The 22,275-nt window shown below is 39.5% G+C and overlaps 1 protein-coding gene across 4 annotated transcripts in view; it reads right to left on the reverse strand.

Moving 5' to 3' along the window:
• The window catches only part of LOC117983821 (cathepsin L-like proteinase), a 34,094-nt gene extending 15,084 nt beyond the window's left edge, over positions 1 to 19,010 (reverse strand). The window contains exons 1-13 of one of the 4 annotated variants that reach the window (XM_034970449.2): positions 18,940 to 19,010; positions 17,544 to 17,640; positions 16,903 to 17,005; positions 16,027 to 16,138; positions 15,030 to 15,156; positions 13,846 to 13,955; positions 12,802 to 12,886; positions 12,017 to 12,091; positions 11,335 to 11,561; positions 10,868 to 10,994; positions 10,211 to 10,316; positions 9,663 to 9,847; positions 8,671 to 8,919 (exon numbers count right to left, since the gene is read on the reverse strand). In XM_034970449.2, the coding sequence (XP_034826340.1) occupies positions 8,739 to 8,919; positions 9,663 to 9,847; positions 10,211 to 10,316; positions 10,868 to 10,994; positions 11,335 to 11,561; positions 12,017 to 12,091; positions 12,802 to 12,886; positions 13,846 to 13,955; positions 15,030 to 15,156; positions 16,027 to 16,138; positions 16,903 to 17,005; positions 17,544 to 17,640; positions 18,940 to 19,006 (1,602 nt within the window). In that variant the 5' untranslated portion in view covers positions 19,007 to 19,010 and the 3' untranslated portion in view covers positions 8,671 to 8,738. Of the gene's footprint in view, positions 1 to 1,971; positions 2,099 to 2,799; positions 2,912 to 3,609; positions 3,713 to 4,595; positions 4,693 to 5,402; positions 5,480 to 8,670; positions 8,920 to 9,662; positions 9,848 to 10,210; positions 10,317 to 10,867; positions 10,995 to 11,334; positions 11,562 to 12,016; positions 12,092 to 12,801; positions 12,887 to 13,845; positions 13,956 to 15,029; positions 15,157 to 16,026; positions 16,139 to 16,902; positions 17,006 to 17,543; positions 17,641 to 18,939 lie in introns of those variants that run through there. The other 3 variants (XM_069499769.1, XM_069499768.1, XM_034970559.2) reach the window with 3 other exon arrangements.
• Between the last annotated feature and the right edge of the window lie 3,265 nt (positions 19,011 to 22,275).

The raw sequence follows: 22,275 nt of genomic DNA on the forward strand, positions 1-22,275 counted from the left end.
TTAGCAGTAAATCAAATTCCGTCAGTTTGGGGTGAAGGCTTTGCGCGTTCCACTGTATCACATTTAAAGTATGCTTAGTGTTGTTAGGGGCCATTAAGGTTGAATAATTTAAAACACGGCCACTCTGAGAGATATGTAACAACCATAGATACTATCCTACTGTATAAAATCTTCCAGCAAGCTTTTATCTTTTCTTCCCATGAAAGATTTTTTTCGAGAATTTTCTCTTTCAATTTTTTGAGTAATGCTTTCCAGGTAATATCTTCTTTTTTGGCAGTTGATTCCCCTTGTCTGCAGTGTTCCTCTTCCTGTTCACTTGTTTGCATTTTTTCACTGGTCTCAGACCCTTCATTCCAGTTAATATCTTCGAAAGTACTTCTTTGTTCTTTGTTCTTATTAATTTTCTTCTTTGAACCTGTTTTCTTGGTTGCTTCAGCATAAGATTTTTCACCCGCAGAAGGCTCGAATTGACCTGACTCATCTTGACAATCTTTGTTAGGCTTCGGAAAGTCTTCTTCTGTAAATACAGGCTCCGGTTCTGGTGGGGGACTTGGAGGAACATATAAGGTGAGTGCTCTTTTATATGAAACACCAAATTCAGTCATCAGTTCTCGGATCCGCTCCTCTTTACGACGTGTTGGGCAGACTCTGGCCATGGCCATGTGTTTTCCTCCACAATTGTTGCATTTGAATGTGGTACTTGTACAGTTTGGATGATTATCTCCACATTTTGGGCAGATGATTTTGTACGAGGGACAAATTTTGGCAGAATGGCCGAATCTCCAGCAGCGTGAGCATTGTGTCACTGGATACTTGTATGGGGACACTTCCGCTATGGTATCAAAGATTTTAACGTGAGGCGGTAAACTGGACCCTTTGAAGCATATTCTCATTTTGTCGCAAATTTCCCATTTTCCATCAGATCTATTTCTGCGTTTTAACCTTTTTATTCCAAGTATTTGAACGTTGCAACTCAGACTTTCTAAAATTTCTTCATCCGTAAAATCCAAATCTATGTCCCTTATCACTCCATATGATTGTGTCATTTCCATGGTTTTATATATATTAAATCCCATTTCCTTGAATATTGTTGAGTTGATAAAGTCGTCTGCACTGTCCTCTTTATCAAATTGTACTAGAACTTTGTATGAGTTTATATATTTGATGCGAGTAACATGCTGAATTTTTGCAGTTTGCAATAATTTTGCCAATTTGAACTGTTTTGGTAGTTGCTCAGAACCTGTCATGCATATTTCGAATTTATCTTCTGGTGTTGGTTCACCTGCTTTGGCTCGAGCAAAACGTTTACCTTTCCTTCCCACGGTCGACCACATTTCTTCCTTGTCCCCCTCGCGATTTCTCTTGTACGGTCTTCTATCGGTATTGGTTCCTATCGTATCCACATTCTCCTCTACGTTCTTTGAACATCCTGCAACACTCGACTCCAACGAACACTCCGACACATCGGACTCATCCGGGTCATTGTTATTCATTGTCACCCTACTCACTATCAGACACACTGTACATCGCGCAAATACGCATGAATGCAGCGACGCTGTGAAACCGGTTTAGCGATCGCACAATACGCGTCCAGTTACATCAAGCGCCAGCGCGCGACTCACTTCGAAAGTTGAAAATACTAATTATTAGTTCACGACCACAATTTCATTTTTTGTGTGTGCTCTAACCCTAAATTCAAGGTTTTCAGATTTTTCCCCCAATGTCAGCTATAAGATCTACCTACCTGCCAAATTTCATGATTCTAGGTCAACGGGAAGTACCCTGTAGGTTTCTTGACAGACAGACGGACAGACAGACAGACAGACAACAAAGTGATCCTATAAGGGTTCCGTTTTTCCTTTTAAGGTACGGAACCCTAAAAAACTATTTCGCCTCGCGAAGAACAGAGTGGAATACTCAAAGCTGGCTGCCAACCTTCGCTAGTCGGAGAGCCGCACATCAGATACTTACAGCACAGGTATATCGAAGCCCTCTGCGTCCTTGTAAGCATACAGAGTCTTCTCGACTTTCTTCTCGTCTTCTTCACTCGTGAAATACTTCCACACGTCGACTAACTGGCCGTTGTAAGTTTCTTGTCCTGGAAATTATTTACTACGTCACGTACTTTCGTTCGCGTGGACTACATAAATTTAGAATAGAATAGAATAGAATAATGTTTATTCGAGGTATATAGGTGTACGTGGTGTAGGCCATATCGTCCTGTACAGCAGTGCAACACCTCGAACAGGTAGGCCACTCAGCTTGTGTTGAGACGTCGCGTCGGGCCCCTCAGACACAAACCTCTAGAGCAAATATCTGAGGTACCAGATGCCCCAACGCTGATTTTCAGTGACCGCCTTTTAAATATTACCTAAACGTCAGTGGCATAGAATATATAAAGTTGGCGAGTAAATGGATAAATAAAATGAAATAAAGTGTTTAAAGTTTTTAAAATTAAAGTGATATAGGACATAAAAGAAAAAATAAGAAATAATTATACATTGAAATAGATGTTGTAAATTGTAAGAATAGGAAAATTGTACGATAGTCTTTTTTTTTGTATAATAAAGAAAAAATGAAATAAAATAAAATAAAAAATTTCAAACCCCTACTTCACCTGCTTAGGGGTTGAATTTTCATAACCCTTTCTTAGCGGATGCCTACGTCATAATAGCTATCTGCATTCTGCATGCCAAATTTCAGCCCGATCCGTCCAATAGTTTGAGCTGTGCGATGATCGATCAATCAGTCAGTCAGTCACCTTTTCCTTTTATGTATTTAGAATAGAAGATTACTTACCTTCGAATTCGTAATCGGTGACGGGTCCTAAGAAGTTCGTTGCCGGGCCGCTAAAATCCCTTTCTTGACACACATTTTCATTCGTATATTCTTCATTTGTAACTGGGTAGACCTAAAAATCAAGATTTTAAGTCACTTGTGTCCTTAAAACGGTGATAATCTAATGGTTAAGACGTCAGTTTTTTTAAATAGAGATAGCGAGCAAATAAGCAGGCGGGTCACCTGATATTTAGTGATTACCGCCGCCCATGAACATTTGCAGCACCAGAGGAACTCCCAATGCGTTGCCGGCCTTTTAGGAATTTGTTGGTCCTCCCCTTGAATAACCCCATGTTGTAATGTATAGTTTCTTATAAGAGTCAAGTATATAGTAAGTACACATAATGCCTGGCGGTGCCTCCGTAATAGTCCACGCGGGATCTGGTTACACCCTGTATATTCTGTAGTATTACTTACCACAAACTCTTGCCCATAGTTTTCCTCGGTTTCACCGTACACATAATGCCTGACGGTGCCTCCGTAATAGTCCACGCGGGATCTGGTTACACCCTGTATATTCTGTAGTATTACTTACCACAAACTCTTGCCCATAGTTTTCCTCGGTTTCACCGTACACATAATGCCTGACGGTGCCTCCGTAATAGTCCACGCGGGATCTGGTTACACCCTGTATATTCTGTAGTATTACTTACCACAAACTCTTGCCCATAGTTTTCCTCGGTTTCACCGTACACATAATGCCTGACGGTGCCTCCGTAATAGTCCACGCGGGATCTGGTTACACCCTGTATATTCTGTAGTATTACTTACCACAAACTCTTGCCCATAGTTTTCCTCGGTTTCACCGTACACATAATGCCTGACGGTGCCTCCGTAATAGTCCACGCGGGATCTGTTAAATTCCGCGCTGTACCTAAGAACAACATTTGAAAAACGTAAACTTATTGAAAAATCCTATTACAATGTAAAAGATTATTTAAATGATAAGAAAGCTTGGGAATGAGTTGCTTTAACAGCTTTGTGATAGTTCTAATAAGTTTAATCCTAGTAAAGTGGTGGTAATAAAAAGAATACCCGGCTGAGTTTGTTGTGGGCTCTTCTCAGACCGTTCGGCTTTGTAGAGCGTTGTCTGTGACACTCATACCTATGTGACGTTCTGTTGGTCTCAACGACAGAGACAATGCTCTACCTATATAAAACAGCTATCTCTTTCTAAAAGTCGATGTACTTTATTTTCTGCCGCGTACTGTACTAAATAGATGTTGGGGTCCCAAGGTGCTGGAATGGCGACCTCGCACCGGAAGACGCAGCCCTGGAAGACCCCCGCTAGGTGGATAGACGATATCAAACGAGTCGTAGGGAGCCGCTGGATTCAGGCGGCGCAAGACCGTGGTGAGTGGAAGTCCTTACAAGAGACCTATGTCCAGCAAGTGGACTCTATCGGTTGATGAAAAATCCTATTACAATGTAAAGGATTATTTAAGTGATAAGCAAGCTTGGGAATGAGTTGCTTAACGACTTTGTGATAGTTCTAATAAGTTTCAATAATTTTGTAAAGTGGTGATAATAAAAAGAATACCCGGCTGAGTTTGTTGTGGGCTCTTCTCAGACCTGGGCGCGTTTGGAACTCTCGTAGCTTTAGTTTTAAGTTTGCGTAATAATTATCACCACTATATCTTAGAAATCCAACATCTGACCATCAAAAAGAGTTATTAACTACCTATTTTGAATAAATCATTTGACTTTGACTTTGACTTTGATGATGATGATGATGACTGTACTACATCGCCACTTACCATATTTCGAAAGGTTTAATAATGCCCGTTCCAATATTAGTTTCGTCGCCTCTCAGATGGTATGCTGTAGGCCATTGCAAAGTTTTTGTTTCGCCTTCTGCAAAATAATACAGAAAGTTATACGCACTTATTCTATTTTTTAACTTTAAATTTAATCACCGATTTTAATTTTATTTAAAAAAAAAATTATGAAAAAAAATAATATTTCTTTTTCAAAAGTAAAACCTAGCATGACTACGGATTACGGAACCCTACTTTATGCATATTCTGACACCCACTTGACCAGTTTTTAGGATTCCGTACCTCAAAAGGAAAAAAAGGAACCCCAGGATCACTTAATTGTCTGTCTGTCTGTCTGTCTGTCAAGAAACCTATGGGGTAGGTACTTTCCGTTGTCTCAATACAAAAAGGCAGTCAACGGGAAGCAACTTTGTTTTATACTATCTATAAGTCTATAGTACCCAACAAGTCGAGATGGCAATCGGGGTATGAGGCGGGGGGACGCCCCGCACACCCACACGTCATCCGCGCTATCCCGCACCCGGTCAGTGCGGGGCGTCCCCACCCCGATTGCCATCTCAACCTGTCTTAATATCTATGTAGAATAATAAGTCTCGCAAATTGCTATTGCGCTGGAACCATGTGTTATTAACATCTAAATGACGTCATTTTGAGGTCATTTGACGTGTATTTAAGTAAAACTATACCTTAAATATACCATCAGCTCGAAACTTCAGTCTAGTTCTGACGTCACTAAAATGGCAGCGACGCGTAAAAGCAATTTGCGGGACTTATATTGCTGTTTACCCAAAATATAAGTGAAGCCGGGGTCAAACACTGTCACTAAAAATAAAATATAATATATGGGAGCCATAGTTAGTGGCCAACTGTTGATCAGTTTCAGGGAATAAACAAAATCTCTGCTATTTATACAATTTATTTATCATCTCCAATTAAAAAATAGAGAAATTAGATAAAGAGGATTACACATTAGTTTGGCTCATTTAGGAAATATTTTTAACCGGCTACAGCAAATCAACAAAATCTGTGATAGCCTAGTGGTTAATACGTCCGCCTTCTAATCGGAGGTCGGGGGTTCGATCCCGGGCACCTCTAACTTTTCAGAGTTACTTATGTGTTTTTAAAGCAAATAAATAGGTAGGTATCACTTGCTTGACTTGCTTATTTGAACAATGAAGAAAAACATCGTGAGGAAACCTGATGCCTGAGAGTTCTCCATAATGTTCTCAAAGGTGTGTGAAGTCTACCAATGCGCACATGGCCAGCGTGGTAGACTATTGCATAAACCCTTCTTACTCTGAGACCCGTGCTCATTATAGTGGGCCGGTGATGGGTTGATCATGATAGTAATGTAAATCATGGAGGTATGAATACTGACTTATGCAACACATCTTGTTTCATCATCTTGCCTGTCGTGCAACTGGCACCTTAGTGGAGTAGGTACTTTTTTTTAAATAAAAATGGCGAGCAAACGAGCAGGCAGGTGATGTTAATGCCGCCCATGAACATTTGCAGTGCCAGTTATTCTTGTGAACATGCTCCTTTAAAAAGTTAATAATTTGAAAAACAAACTAAATAATTGTTATCGCCCTTAATTTCCCTTCATTATGGTTTCCAATTTATTTTTTACGATAAGGTTTTCACGATAGGCGTAGTTACCCATGGGACTATGAATTAGCTTAACCTATTTTTCTTTTAAAATTGAAGTTTCCCCGATCTGTTAGTCGGAGACTGGATCTGCTAACTGTTTTGTGTGAAATTATTTATTTTTGTCATTTTCAAAAAGCTGTGATAGCCTAGTGGTTAGGACGTTCGCCTTCTAATCGGAGGGCGACGCGGGCGGTTCGATCCCGGGCACGCACTTCTAACTTTTCGGAGTTATGTGTGTTTTAAGTAATTAAATATCACTCGCCTTAACGGTGAAGGAAAACATCGTGAGGAAACCTGCATGCCTGAGAGTTCTCCATAATGTTCTCAAAGGTGTGTGAAGTCTACCAATTCACACATGGCCAGCGTGGTAGACTATGGCCAAAACCCTGCTCTCTGAGAGGAGACCCGTGCTCTGTAGTGAGCCGGCGATGGGTTGAGCATGATGATGATGACATGATGCCCACGAGTTCGTTCGCGTGGACATGTGTTTAAAAATACCGCAGGAATCAGATCTTACGGGATAAAAAGTAGCCTATGTGTTAATCCAAGATATAATCTATCTCCAAATAATTTTAAATACTTACATATCAAAAATTCCGGACCGGCAGGAATCGAACCCGCGTCCCCTAGGATCGCGCCCGACGCTCTAACCACTAAGCTACGGCACGCTTGCATGATGTATTTAAAATTATTTAAAAACTAGCTTACGCTCGCGTTTTCGTCCGCGTGGACTACACAAATTTCAAACCCCTATTTCCCCCCCTTAGGGGTTGAATTTTTTAAAATCCTTTCTTAGCGGATGCCTACGTCATAATAGATATCTGCATGTCAAATTTCAGCCCGATCCGTCCAGTAGTTTGAGCTGAGCGTTGATAGATCAGTCAATCAGTCACCTTTTCCTTTTATATATTTAGATTTCCTTGAAGTGTAGGTAAAACACTATAAAAATTATAAAAATACAATCTATCTCCATTCCAATCTTCAAACATAACTGTCCACTAGTTATTTTAAACTTATTTCGTGGTTTAACGACATATTTAATGTAGATAACGGGGACAAACCACGATTAATTTTTGGTTTTATTTGTCGATATTTCAACCCAATTGCACGGGTCGAACTTCATCTCTCGCAGCACCACAGTCCCGTCGTGATCACGCCCCGTGCAATTGGGTTGAAATATCGACAAATAAAACCAAAAATTAACCGTGGTATGTAACCGTCATATACATTAAAATATGTCCACTAGGTTTTGGTGAAAGCGTAACAAACAAACACACACACACACACACACACACAGATACGGCCACAGAAGAGAAAAAGATGCAGCCGTGCGTATTTTGAACGCGCATCTATATCGATAAAGGAGAATGTCCTAGCGACTATGGAACTTAGTATCGGTATCAAATCGGTTCTGTCGCAATGTAATTTAAAGTAACATTTAAGAATTTTAAAATTTAATGGACCATTTTAATTGGAGCGATGCAAAACTTCATAAGCTTACCTAACCCTATTTTATTTACTGTTACATTTTTACTATAGGAAGGCTGCAAAGGTCCATGCAAGGGTATTATAAAATCACTTCATAGTTGTACAACTTAAGGCGAATGAAATTAGAATGCGATTTAATAACGTTCAGCACCATCTAGTATGGCTTAGCGCCATCTAGTATGGTTTGGATAAACTATTCTTGTTACCGACTCCCTGAGATTTCCGGTAACAGGATGTTCCCGGAAATCTCACGATTTTCTCGAACGTTGCCTGGAAACCTCCTCATTGTCACAGTATTTTTGCCAAATATAAGTTGTAGTGAATTTTTGAAAGGCATGGATACAGCATATTGGACAATAATAAAGGAAAGAAGGAAAATAAAACTATTTTATTGATTACACGTGTGGAATTTATTTACGCTAATATTTACAAAATATACATAGAATTAACGATTTTTAAAGTAATTCGTTACATAGAATCATTACCGTTAAACAACATCAAGTGTTTTAGTTAAGTTACAGACTAAATACATGTCTAGATAGAACGACACAGAAATTAATTAAAATAAGAAAAAAAAGTTAAGTGAAAAAGCGTCAATGTTGAGACAATCTTTTTCATTTGAAGTTAAGTAAGTTGACTAGATGCATACTCTTCGTAAATAAATATTTCTTTTACATTTCGCTAACATAGTGCCAAAAACAAATTAGTAAAAAACAAAAAATATTTTTAACAAAATTTTTTACAGTTTGAAATCATATCTATAGACTGTACAGTACAAAAAATAAAAAAAATCTTAGCTGAGTAGGTAATGTACAATAATGAAGGAACTTGTTAGATAAGTTGTTCATATCGGGAGTGATTGTCGTCACAAGACTTAATAGTTGTTTTTTGATACGTCCATTTGGACTGTTTTGTGCCATTTGATCCACTAAAAAGCTCTATCTAGACATGAATGTAATCAAAGTTCTCTTCGAAGCTGAGACACTAGACAATAGGGTAGAAGGCAGTCTCGAGTAGATGGCAGTTGTTGTCGGTGGCGGACATCAGGATGTAGCCGTCCTGGCCGTAGTCCTCGCCCCACGAGTTCTTCACGATCCAGTAGTCCACACCTTCTCTCTTGCCGTAGCCCACCACGACCACGCCGTGGTTTGGACCTGCGCTATTACTGCAGACAAATTGTTAGCTTTAATAGGTTTCGTGAGAGCAATTAAATGGGAGTATGCTGGTTGAATGTCGAGAAGTAACCAGGAATCTGTTATTTTTCTACTACTACCAGCCACCGGAGGATAAGAACTGGTGGTCAACTCCATTATAATTAAAAAAACTAAACCCGTGAATATATGCAAGTTAATGGCATTGCTGGTTTGGATACTCAAAGAGGATGGGGAAGCATCATATTTGAGTCTGTGTCAGTGGGGATTGCCCAAGGTATAGCTGAATGGACCAGGCGTAAAAAAGAATCTGTAAATCCTCGTGCTGATTTGCTGCACGAAGCGGCCCAAGGCAGCAAGAGTACTTGAGCAACTACTACAGTTGGAGGCAAAGATTTACTCTGGGGCACGGTGCCAGTGAAATAGCTCCCGTGAAGGAGACTCCTTTAGCCAACACTATTCCTGTACACCAGAAATTTAGTGTCAGAAAAATCTGACGGTCTCCAGATGGCACATTTCATGTGCTAGATTCCGCAGACACAATTTTGATAGTATCGGTTGTCCGCTTCTGACACTCGCTGGGTGTATATCAACCGGACGTCAGGTGAGAGTCAAGTTCTGCGTACATTTTATACTAGACCCCACAAATCATCAAGCTTCAGAACCAGAGAGCTGCCAGCCAATCTCAAACCAAGCTCAGATTCTTCAGCGGAAGGCAAGATAAATTACTGCAAACTTTGCAAAAAAACTGGCTTACCATGACGGGTCGAAGAAGATTCCACTGTTGTATGCCGTTACATGATCGTTCGCGTTGATAGCCACAGTCACGGGCCCGTACTTGTATAGCGCGACCTTCATAGCGTTGACGCTGAGTTTAGGGACCGCGCCGAAGCCTCTGATGTTGTAGAACGAAGTCATGTTGTCCCGGTGGCACTCACCCATCTAAATAAGGAACAATAAGAATAAATGACTTGAAACCAAGAACCTTTAGGTAAGGTCTGATGCCATCCGTCTACCTAGTGGGGGTCTTCCAACGCTGTGCCTTCCGGTGCAAGATCGCCATTGCAGCACCTTGGGACCCCAACGTCTATCGATTTTCCGAACTATGTGGCCCCCATTGCCACTTTAGCTTCGCAACCCGTTCAAATTTATTATTACAGCGGCAATTAATACACACTCTGAACCAGTGGCTAAAGCCACTGATTCAGATGACTTCATATTTGTCATCATTCCTTCCGGCACATAAGGTAACGTAATAAAGAAGTTTCACTTCGAAAAACTAGTCAGTATAGCTGCCCCCTTTACCTCGTCTAAATATAGTCCATATTCCATTTGCGTTGGCAGGCCATGTTTGAGGATGTATTTGTAGGCACCGTCCACTAAACCACCCTCACATCCCTCGTTGCCAAAGCTGAAAATGTCAAGCATTCAAATTAAATTATGCAAAAGTACAGTGCTAGTATAGTGTGCGCAAAACAAATGGTGCAATATGACAGTTCGCGCAAGTCATAGTCATAGACAGGTTTTAGTACAACACGCAGTCATACACCTCGTGTTTAGATTGATCAACTTCGTTTGCGTGCCTAATCTAAATATATAAAAGAAAAAATTTACTGACTGACTGATCTATCAAAGCACAGCAGCATACTACTGGATAGATCAGCTGAAATGTAGCATGCAGATAGCCATTATGACGTAGACATGCGCTCAGAAAGAATTTTTGTAAATTCAATCCGTAAGGTGGTAAAATAGGGGGAACTTGAGTAAAATCAAACTACGCTCTTTACATCTCGGCCTGAGTGCCAGCGCTATTCGAGCATTAGGCGGGGACCGGGGTGGACCATGCAGCGTTCTTCTTAATCACAAAATTCAAACACACAACTGCTGAGTGTCATACAGATTCTAGATATTACACGTCCTCTTGCTGGAGTGACTGCATACCTCAGAACGTGCCTTACTTACCCCCATGCGCAGTCAACCATGGACTGCTCAGCGAGGTCAAGATCCCTGCCACCATTGTTGCGGGCCAGAGCTCCCTCCACAGCGGCTGTTGTGGAGAACGCCCAGCAAGAGCCGCAGGTCCCTTGATCTAAAAAATGTAATTATACATCATTTGTTCGACTGGCCAGACCTGGCCGGCCACGGCAGCCAATCTCAACAAAGACTAGAGTGTGTTCAGGAACTTTTTGATCTGGTTCCCCCTCACAATTTTTTTTATTATAGACACACGCTTGACCACAATCACACCTGAAGTGATGATGTAGCCTAAAATGGGACGTGTTGACCTAGAAGATACCTATTCACTCCTGATTTAAAGTTACCCGGATTTTATTGGTAAAGAGTGCTAACGCTGATCGCTGGCGGTACCTTGCCAAGAAATTGTTGAGCAATGAGCGTATTTACATTTTACACCAAAATAAATTCCTTACTTTTAACCGAGGTGATGTAGCCCTCGATCCTCATGTCGTAGTATTCCGGCAACTCCTGGACTAGTTCTTCCACCTCCTCCTCGGTGTGCGGGAAGGGAACAGATCCCACGTGCTCGCCCGAGAGTTTGGTACCCTTTAGGTTAGCTAGCTCATCTTCAGTCCAGTCGGAGAACTTGTTCAAGGTCAACGTGTAGCCCAGATTTTTTTTGTTGTGTTCTACGACGCGTCTGAAATTGAATAATAATCAGTATTTTATTTCATTTTTATTCTATTTGGTGTACCAACTGCAAGTACACAAAGCATTTAGATTATAAATAATACTTTTCTGTGTCACATGCCACTTCTACGTACTTAAATATTACTTACGTACTTAAATTTTAACTAAGGCACTCACTTTCAAAAACAGAGCTATTTCGGTTGTACACAAAAATAACAGGTCTAAAACAAATTCTATCCTTTTCCACGTGAAACCGAATAAACAGCAATAATATCTCCAAGGTATGTCAAGGCAAGGATGGTCAAGGTAACAAGTTGAAAATATCAAAAAGTTATATAGCTACTATTTATAACCTAACATTTTTACCTACTACTGTAAAAAAAATCTAGTGGTAAATATGTAGCAGAAGCAGATGCAATAGTAAGTATCTACCTATAGTGGCACAAAATGGGAAAAAATATTTACCTCCAATTATTTTTAAATATTTCCTTCCTCATCTCATGGTCGTCTCCATAGTTTTTGTTGTGACGATCGATGTATCTGAAACAAAAATAAAAATATGAAACGTAAAAAATATACCGTCGTCCGTCGATGATATTTACATAGGTACTTATATACATCTAAGTACATATTTTATAATATTATCATAAGATATAGTGACAAAAATGAAATAAACCATACAAATCTTCGTAGGAGGGGCATTCCAAACCAGTGCACAGTGGTACCCTGTACCACTATAGATTGATTCATTTGATGATTTAAAAGCTCTTTGTAAAAGTTTATTTAAGTAAATAAAAATACGTTTCCGTGTCGCATACACATACGTAAGAAGAAAGAAGCGAAGCTTCTTGCGAAAGAAGAGAAACTTCTTTGGCTTCACGCTCAGCGGTTTTTTTTATTTTGGCAAGTTTCCTTTTTTATGATAATAATTAAGGTACCTACTCTTTACGCCGGAGTCCGGATATCGATTTTATTCAAATTTTGATTTTGCAAAGAATCGGATGCTCAAAATCGGGTGAATTGTATGGCAAAATGTAGAAAAGCGTTGTTTTTAAATTGTTATGTAATGTACTTAACTTGTGTAATTGATTTATTGACTTCGGGCCTTTATAAAAATCATCATAAAACGTCCGCAGAAAAAATAATATATTCTAAAAAAACATTTTATACAGTAAGCTGTAATTTCAATTATTGGACATAGGTTCTTGGTGATATCGTAAGTTAGTACATGTTACAGGAAATGTATTTACCTGGCAAAAGCCTTTTCAACATCGGATGAAAGGTGCAATTTCTCTACAAAATCTGCAGATTCTGCTTTGTCTTTGCAAGCAGCGTCTGAAAACATAATCATTATCATCATGATGACCCCATCGCCGGCACATTACCTAGACCAGAATCTCATGAAATGAAATCCCAAAGTTAGCAACACTGTTCTCCGCGAACACCCCATGTACATAGTACTCCGTGGTGAATATTAATAATTCACCACAATATTCACCACAGTGAACTATGTACACAGGATACTCACAGAGTACAGCGCTGCTAACTCCGGAGTCTCATTTCAATATTTTTCATGAGATTTCCACCTATACCTATGTGACGTTTTGACGGTCTCAATGACAGAGACAATGCTCTACAAAGCCACTATCTAAAGGTCGATAAACATTATTTTCTGTTGCGTACTGTAGGTTGCCCAAATTTGCAATGATGGCAGTTGTGTGCCAGAGATAAAGAGACGCATTGCGATGGCGAAAAATGCCATGACAGGATTCAGAGGCATATCACTCAAAACCAAGACCCGTCTCGTTCGTGCCTTAATCTTCCCAATTTTTATGTATGGAGTAAAGACATGGACTATCAAAGCAAGAGAAAGGCAAAGAATAGATGCGTTCGAAATGTGGTGCTGGAGGCGGATGCTACGGATTCCGTGGACTGCCAAGCGCACAAACGTGTCTATCCTTTCGCAACTCGGAATCACTGCTCGACTCTCCTCCATATGTTACCAACGATTGCTCTCATATTTCGGCCACATCATACGGCGGGGGGACGACAGCTTAGAAAAGCTCATAGTGACGGGCAACACTGAGGGCAAAAGACCGAGAGGCCGCTCACCAACTAGGTGGTCCGACCAGCTAAAGGAGTCCAGCAGGTGTGGATTTTATCACTTTGTGAAAATGGCCACCGACAGAAGCCGATGGAAACAGATAATCCATTCGACGGCAGTTTGCCAGGACCACGATCTACGGCAATGAAGGAACGACCGGAGAAAGACTGTAGGTTGAAATGAAACAAACCTAGCGTGTAGTCCAGATCAGCCTCTGCGGGCTTGCTGAAGTCGTAGTACCGAGACACGGTGTGATCCTTCAGCGTGCCAATCCACAGGTTGCTGGTTTTTACTTCTCGTCTGTTAACAATGCAAACGTTACAGAAAAAAAATCACTAGGTACATAAAAAATCGGCCACGTGCGAGTCAGGCTCGCGCAATGAGGGTTCCCGTACCACAGTCGTATTTTTTCGACATTTTGCAGGATAATTCAAAAACTATGATACACAAAAATAAATAAAAACCTGTTTTAGAATGCACAAGTGAAGACCTTTTTTATAGTTGATATAGTTATCTAACTTAGAAAATTGAAAATACTAATTAGGGATTAGTTCATGACCTCAATTAAAATTTTTTTGTGTGATGTAACCACAAATTCACGGTTTTCAGATTTTTCCCCAAATGTCAGCTATAAGATCTACCTAACTGCCAAATTTCATGATTCTAGGTCAACGGGAGGTACCCTGTAGGTTTCTTGACAGACCGACAAACAGACAGACAGACAACAAAGTGATCCTATAAGGGTACCTTTTTCCTATTGAGCTACCGAATCCTAAAAACCGGCCAAGTGCGAGTTGATCTCACTTGGAGAAGGATCCGTAGTCTACAGATACTCATGGGGTGCCAGCCAGGTAACGTCCCAGTGTGCCTGGGTGCTGCTGGTCCCTTGTGGATGCATCGGGCATCCGAGGGGAAGAGTATTATTAGGGCCGGTGCACCCCGGTAACATGGCTAATAATCTCTCTTCGGGGATATTGTTGGCCATGGCTAATGACCGGGCAGGGGGAAGGTTTCTCCGCGTGTCTCTCTGACTAGCAGAGGGCACAGCGGACGAGGCGGAGGATGGGACGCGGGCGACGTGCGTGGAGTCAGCAGTAGTCGCCCGTTGGGTCCACGGGAAGGGAGGCGCACGCATCGTCGGTGCGCCTCGGATGGATGTCGCTGGCTGGGTCGCGGTGGTTTGCTTCGGCGTTCCCGTGACCCAGTCACCAGGCGACGCGCAGGAGCGCCGCTGGGTTTTAGTGGGTATTCCTGTCGCCTCTCGGCCGGTGAGTCCCACATACCTTCCCTCCAGTTGGTTGGCTGGCTGGTTAGCTGGCTGGCTTCCAGGAGGGGGGATGCGTAAACGCATTCCCCAGCGTTACAGATACTCACACCACAGGTATATCGAAGCCGTCCGCGTCTTGGTAGACATACAGCATGTGTTCCACTTTCTCGCTATCTTCTTCATTCTTGTAGTACTTCCACATGTCGAGTACCCTGTCGTTGTACGTGTCTTGACCTGAAAATTATTTATTTTTCAGTATTCCGGGGTCATGCTCATTGGTCGAGTAGTTCCTCCATCGACCTTATTAGAGAGGAATTTCTGAAAATCCTTTCTTAGTGGGGATCTAGGTTATATACAACAAGTCGTGAAAAACGCGAAAAAAACGAACTATATTTGTAGCAAGGACTCGCTGCCCGTGCAGCGATAAAACTTCTTTTGTTGTTTGCTTCACAATAGAGCCTCAATAGCTCAATCGGTAAACGAATGGGCTGAAAACCGAAAGGTCGACGGTTCAAACCCAGCCCGTTGCACTATTGTCGTACCTACTCCTAGCACAAGCTTGACGCTTAGTTGGAAAAGAAAGGGGAATATTAGTCATTTGACATGGCTAATATTCTTTTAAAAAAAAGAAGTTCTATTGCAGGGAGATATTGATACGATTGAAAACGGTGCCATGCAGCCACCATATTGATTTTTTTCAAAAAGTTAATGGCCAGTCTTACGTCTTGGGATGATAATATTCTAACGTGATAATTCATATTAAGTACATGTAGCGGAAAGTGGATGGATGAGGAAGACAGAGGATCGTGTGTGGTGGCGCGCTCTTGGGAAGGCCTATGTCCAGCAGTGGACTCAAACAGGATGATTGATTGATTGACATGAATAATATGGAATAAAGAAACTCGCATGCTTATTGCTTATACATTCATAAATGAACTCTGAAAACATCGTGTATAACGAATTACAGATTTCTAGTCCAACTAAAAGTCTGTGTTAAGTCGCTGAGGGGCAGACGGACACGACGAAACTGTAAGAGTTACTTGTTGAGTAGGAAACCCTAAAAATGATGATTTACAAATAATAATTCATCAATGGCTATTTTACCTTGATATTCGAAATCGGTGACGGATCCCAGGAAATTCGTTGCGGGACCATCAAAGTCTTTTTCTTTGCACACTTTGACGTTCGTTTGTTCTTCATTTGTTACTGGGTTCACCTACAAATATTAATCATCATCGTCATCATCTAAATATATGAAAGCAAAAGGTGACTGACTGATTGATCTATCAACGCACAGCAATGAGTATATCCTGTAAAACACCGATAGACAGGCAACTTTGCGCTGATGTTCCAAACTTTGAAGTTTAGAATTGACCAGCGCTTCGACACTAATGAGTCTTCTAGCGCGACGGTCCACCGAATCCAATGCATCAAGCTGATACTCGGCAGAGCCATCCCTTAAGGCCCAAGACACGGGTCTGCCCGCGAAATTAAAATTTAATTTTAAATTTTAATTTTAAATTTAATTTTAAATTTTAATTTTAAATTTAATTTTAAATTTTAAATTTAATTTTAAATTTTAATTTTAATAAAATTTAATAAATTCGTTTTTCACAATTTGTAAACTAATGCGACAAAGTAGACAAGCAAGATTAGCAGTATCATCTTCACATGTTTATATAAAAATATTTACTTGAAAGTGTCCAGTTTAAGAAATTAGTCATAATAATGACTAATTTGTGAGTAGCTCACGTCAATCTCATTATTTTGACTAATTTCTTAAACTGGACACTTTCAAGTAAAGCTTTTTATATAAGTCTGTGAAGATGATACTGCTAGGGCCTATAGGGGCTCAATTTGAATTCCATAAGCCTACTTTGTCAAAAACGAACAAATTGCGAAAAACGAAATTAAATTTGAATTTCGCAGGCATACCGTGTCTTCCACCGCCGGCTGATTTAATTTAGCGTTATTACTTACTACAAACTGTTTCCCGTATTTCTCATCGGTTTCACCGACGATGTAATGCTTGACGGTGCCTCCGTAGTAGTCCACGCGGGATCTGTTCAATTTGTCGCTGTACCTAAAAACAATAAGTATTTACAGATGAACAATGAGCCAGGACTTTATAGCTTCCCAACCCGTCCGTCCGATTCGTCCGTTTCAGATCCGTCCAGTAGTTTGAGCTGTGCGTAGATAGATCAGTCAGTCAGTCAGCCAGTCAATCGCCTTTTCCTTTTATATATTTAGATTAAGATAATTGTTATGTAAGTAAAGTATTTGTTATTTTATGAATGGTTTTTTTATAATTTTTATTTTACCTACACTTCAAGGAAATTACTAAATAATTTTAAATACATATCAAAAACTGCGTAACCGGCAGGAATCGAACCTGCACTACGAATCTGCTACTAGATGGCATTAAACAGTCGCTTCAGTACTGAGAGAACATACGTATCACAAATTTCGTCACTGGCGGTAAGCATCGGGCGCGAACCCAGAAGATGCAGGTTCGATTCCTGCCGGTTACGCAGTTTTTGATATGTATTTAAAATTATTTATGAATGGTGTTTCAACATTGTGGTATGTTTATGTACCTCGTTGTTAAAATTATTTCTTACCATGCTTCAAAAGGTTTAATAACGCCAGTTAGAATATCAATTGCATCGCCTTTCAAATGGTATGCTGGGGGCCATTTCAAAGTTTTTGTTTCGCTTTCTGCAAAATTGAAAATTATTTTTATGTTTTACTCCTAAATCCCATGGTACGTACTCGATAGAACTCTTATTTTGCACCAATATAAATGACAAGATAATGGTCAAGCGAACAAAATTTTTCACGGTTTAGAAACCAAATAAATCAGCGCCACCTCTTAGATACTAATGAACGACCCGTTTGAAATCCAGACGTCACTGAGGTTGCATTGGTGCACAAGCACCAATGAGTCGGTGCCATTTTGTTTGTTCAATAACCCTGTCCATACTAAGTAATATAAGTATAAGTCAACGTTATTTTGAGGACTTGAAGTCAACATATTTTGGAAAATCACAGCCCTAGAAAATATAGTGAATATTGTACTTATACCTAGTAAAAAAACCGGCCAAGTGCGAGTCAGGCTCGCGCAATGAGGGTTTCGTACTACAGTCGTATTTTTTCACATTTTGCACGATAATTCAAAAACTATGATGCATAAAAATAAATAAAAATCTGTTTTAGAATGTACAGGTGAAGACCTTTCATATGATACCCCACTTGATATAGTCACTCACTTCGAAAGTTGAAAATACTAATTATTAGTTCATGACCACAATTTTTTTTTTGTGTGATCTAACCCTAAATTCACGTTTTTCAGATTTTTCCCCAAATATCATCTATAAGATCTACCAACCTGCCAAATTTCATGATTCTAGGTCAACGGGAAGTACCCTGTAGGTTTCTTGACAGACAGACAGCCAGACAGACAGACAGACAGACAACAAAGTGATCCTATAAGGGTTCTGTTTTTCCTTTTGAGGTACGGAACCCTAAAAATTTATCGCTATATATCTGTTACATTGTTTTAATTATCATCAGACTACGAAAACACAAGGACACGTCTTAAACTTTTTAGTTAGTTAATTTTTTTAATGCTGTTACTTTTTTGGCAACCGCAATAATATTATGTTCTTCCAAAAAGTATCACCATTACAATTATCTAACTAAATAATTTTTACCGTGTCGTGGTGCAAGTGGGCCGTATTTAAATACTAGATGATGCCCGCGACTTCGTCCGCGTGGATTTAGGCTTTTAAAAATCCCGTGGGAACTCTTTGATTTTCCGGGATAAAAAGTAGCACATAGGACATAGTCCTTCCCCGGGATGCAAGCTTTATCTGTACCAAATTTTGTTAAGATCGGTGCAATGGATGGGCCGTGATAGGGTAGCAGACTGACCGACAGACAGACACAATTTCGCATTTATAATATTAGTATGGATGGATGATCAATAAGTAGGTAAGTCCCTATTTAATTCCTTACCCAAAACATAAGCGAAGCCGGGGTCAAACGCTGTCACTAAAACCAAAACTAAAAACAGGGAAGCCATAATGGCTAACTCTTGACTTGTAATGGGAACAAAATCAAAAACTCAGCTATTTATAAAATTTATTAACCTTTTAAAAATTAAGGAGCGATTAGGTTAAAGAGGTTTGCACATTCGATTCGCTTATTTAGGATATATATTTAACATATTTTTTAACATAATTAAATATTAACTTCACGCTGTACGGAAAGCGAATAAGACGTTACAATGCGTAAACGACAAATATTTTTAAATTTTTTTACATAAATAATTGACATCCATCTACACGCATGAAACGTTTTGCGTCATCATTCCTCATACGCATGGCTAAGGTTTGGAATACTCTTCCACGATCTGTTTCCTAGCAAATACAACCCTAATACAAATACAAAATTTTAAAAAAAGAGTGAATAGGCATCTTCTAGGTAAACGCGTCCCATCTTAGGCCACATCACATTTGGTGTGTGTGATTGTGGTCAAGCGTTTTCCTATAATGAATTTTTAAAAAAATTGGCTTCATGTCATTTGATGTATTCCTCTAGTATTCCATGAGTCAATCCTAACTAAGGTGAAATGTTAAGCGGCGCAAGTACTATAATATATCCACTACTATAGTAGTGGGTAAACCGTTGTTCCTATGAAAACACTCCTTTATAAATTGAATTTTTAATTTGATAAAACGAATATAAATTACTGTTATCAGTATCGCCCTTATTAAAAACAAAATTTTGGATCATTATTTTTTCTAACCAAAAAAATGCCAATTTGTTTTTTCGATAACGTTTGTGAATCTATGCCTACATATTTTATAATTATTATTATAAGGTATTGTAGAACACTCTGCAAGTGAATGTCGGGCTGCGCCATCTATATGTGATTTAGTAATTTATTTTATTCGTGAACACATTTTTTTTGTGATGTAACCACAAATTCACGGATTTCGGATTTTTTCCTTTACTTGTGCTATAAGACCTACCTACCGGCCAAATTTCATGATTCTAAGTCAACGGGAAGTAGCCTATAGGTTTTCTTGACAGACACGACACACAGACAGACAAAGTGATCTTATAAGAGTTCCTTTTTCCTTTTAAGGTACGGAACCCTAAAAATGAGACTTTTAACTTTTAAGACAAATTTCAAAATACATACATAGACTGCCAAAATCATAACCCTTCCTTTTGGCTTTGCAGTAGTCGGGTAAAAATCGATTAATATGTTAAAAATGTTGCAGTCACCTCTAGTCTAGACTCTAGAGGCCTCAAGGCTCCAAACGATCCCTTCCGATTTCATAACAATTATTTACCTACGGCTGAGATTTCCTATCAGATAAGATATTGCAATAAAACTACTAACAATAGACGGTAACGACACGATACGAAGACGCGACTACAAACAAATAAACGAACACAACAGCTAACATAGCAGAATAAGTACCTACACAGATTTTGCGGTTTTTTTTTGGGTTTGGCACTGACAGCAGAAAATATGCACAGATTTTATTTTTGATTGTGTTTGGGGGCTGTGCGGGTGTGCGCGGCGTTTCCTTTCCGATTGCTATCTCGACCTGTCGCATATTATACCTACCTATTATATTCCGCAATACAGATAAATAATTGATACACTTATAACTCTAGCGATTTAAGCAGTATACGCCAGAAAAGCTATCACATAGCTAGAATGTATTATCCCCATAGAACGCTTAAAGTTCCCTGGTTAGTCAGTCTATCTTTTAGTGAAAAATGAATAACAATCCCCTACGCTAATCTTATAAACACTATAGAGACTTAACATTTTTTTATAATACTAGCTGCCCTGGCGAATTTCGTTCCGCCTAACAGTCGATTACATTTTTTTTAATTTTTCTCTCCGTAAGAACCATCCTCGTACTTCAAGGAATATTATAAAAAAGAATTAGTGAAATCGGTTCAGCTGTTCTCGAGATTTGCGATGAGCAACACATTTAGTGATTCATTTTTATATTATAGAGATAGATAAAGAGAAAGTAGTCATGTGATGTCATAAAATCGTATCGTCGCATTATCACTATTTAATTGTCGTGCAATATAAAGGTCGTAATCCAAACAATAAGACGAACCGGTATCGTCTTTTGCACATGAACAGTTATTTATAAACAAGTCGAACTGCCACAGTTTGGTTGGGGTCAATACGGTACTTTTATATTGGTCGGTATATAAGGCAGGTTTTGGCGATCTTTGGTAGAGTTTTTACGATTTGTGTCGACCTTTTACGAGTGCTTAACAAAAAAAATCGTATTCGTTGCTGTTCTTTATTTTAAAAAATATTTCGAGATGAATTTTGTGGTAAGTGAAAATACATTTCTACGATAGGTACTTAGACTTGATACCGATTACCGACGTACCTATTTGATTTCTATACTTTTTTTTCAGTTTAAATTTTTCTATACAACTTAATATGTATTTAATTTTATTTTATAAGTAGATAGGTACCTACCTAGTCATCTAATTTCGAATGGTGTAGACTGTAGACAGTTGGGAAACCTTTGCTCTAAGGAAGAATGTGGACATTAGTAGTTTCATATCGTAAACCATTGACTTATTATAGTATGGTAATCATATAATCACTGGAGTAAACAAATTGATCATTGCAAAAAAAAATTGATCATTAAGTAGATATATAAAAAATAAAAAAAAATTTTGATGTAACATTTGTTTACGTGACTGTAAATTTTAGAGCTAGGAACTGTAGATATCTACTATATAAACATTTTCAAATGCATTTCCCGAAAAAAAAAAACTCTCCTCAGCTTTTGGTGAAATTAGAGTTGTGACCTAGTTTCGATGGCGCATATTATTCGATTGCGCTAGGCAAGCAACGTTAACTCAAGTCGGTAACTGGATGGGTGTTTTCAAATGCTTTTCCCGAAAAATATAACGATATCGGCATTAGAGCTCCCGCAGACTTTACCTAACTTATATAGCCCTAACATGAAATGTTTCTTTTACAGTACATATCCTTCATCTTCCTCTCTAGTCTGCACCTCATATCTGCGAGTGCTTACCCTAAAGGCAAGATCCACCTCGCTCTGGAGCAGGCCATGATGAAGAAGCTGCACAAACCCTGGCGCACCATCGACATACCCCCAGCGTACCCCAGGAAAGGGGAGGTTGCGTGCAAGGGGGGTCTGTGTAAGACCAAAACCCCCTGCGAGGACTGTCAGGGGCCAGTGCCTTTGGACGTCAGTTGGCAATACTACAATTCACATTCAAACAATAAGAACAATAAACGATGAAAAAACAATTTGTTGTTACCTT

The sequence above is a fragment of the Maniola hyperantus genome, chromosome 7, assembly GCF_902806685.2.
Source record: "Maniola hyperantus chromosome 7, iAphHyp1.2, whole genome shotgun sequence".
Taxonomy (NCBI): Eukaryota; Metazoa; Arthropoda; class Insecta; order Lepidoptera; family Nymphalidae; genus Maniola; species Maniola hyperantus.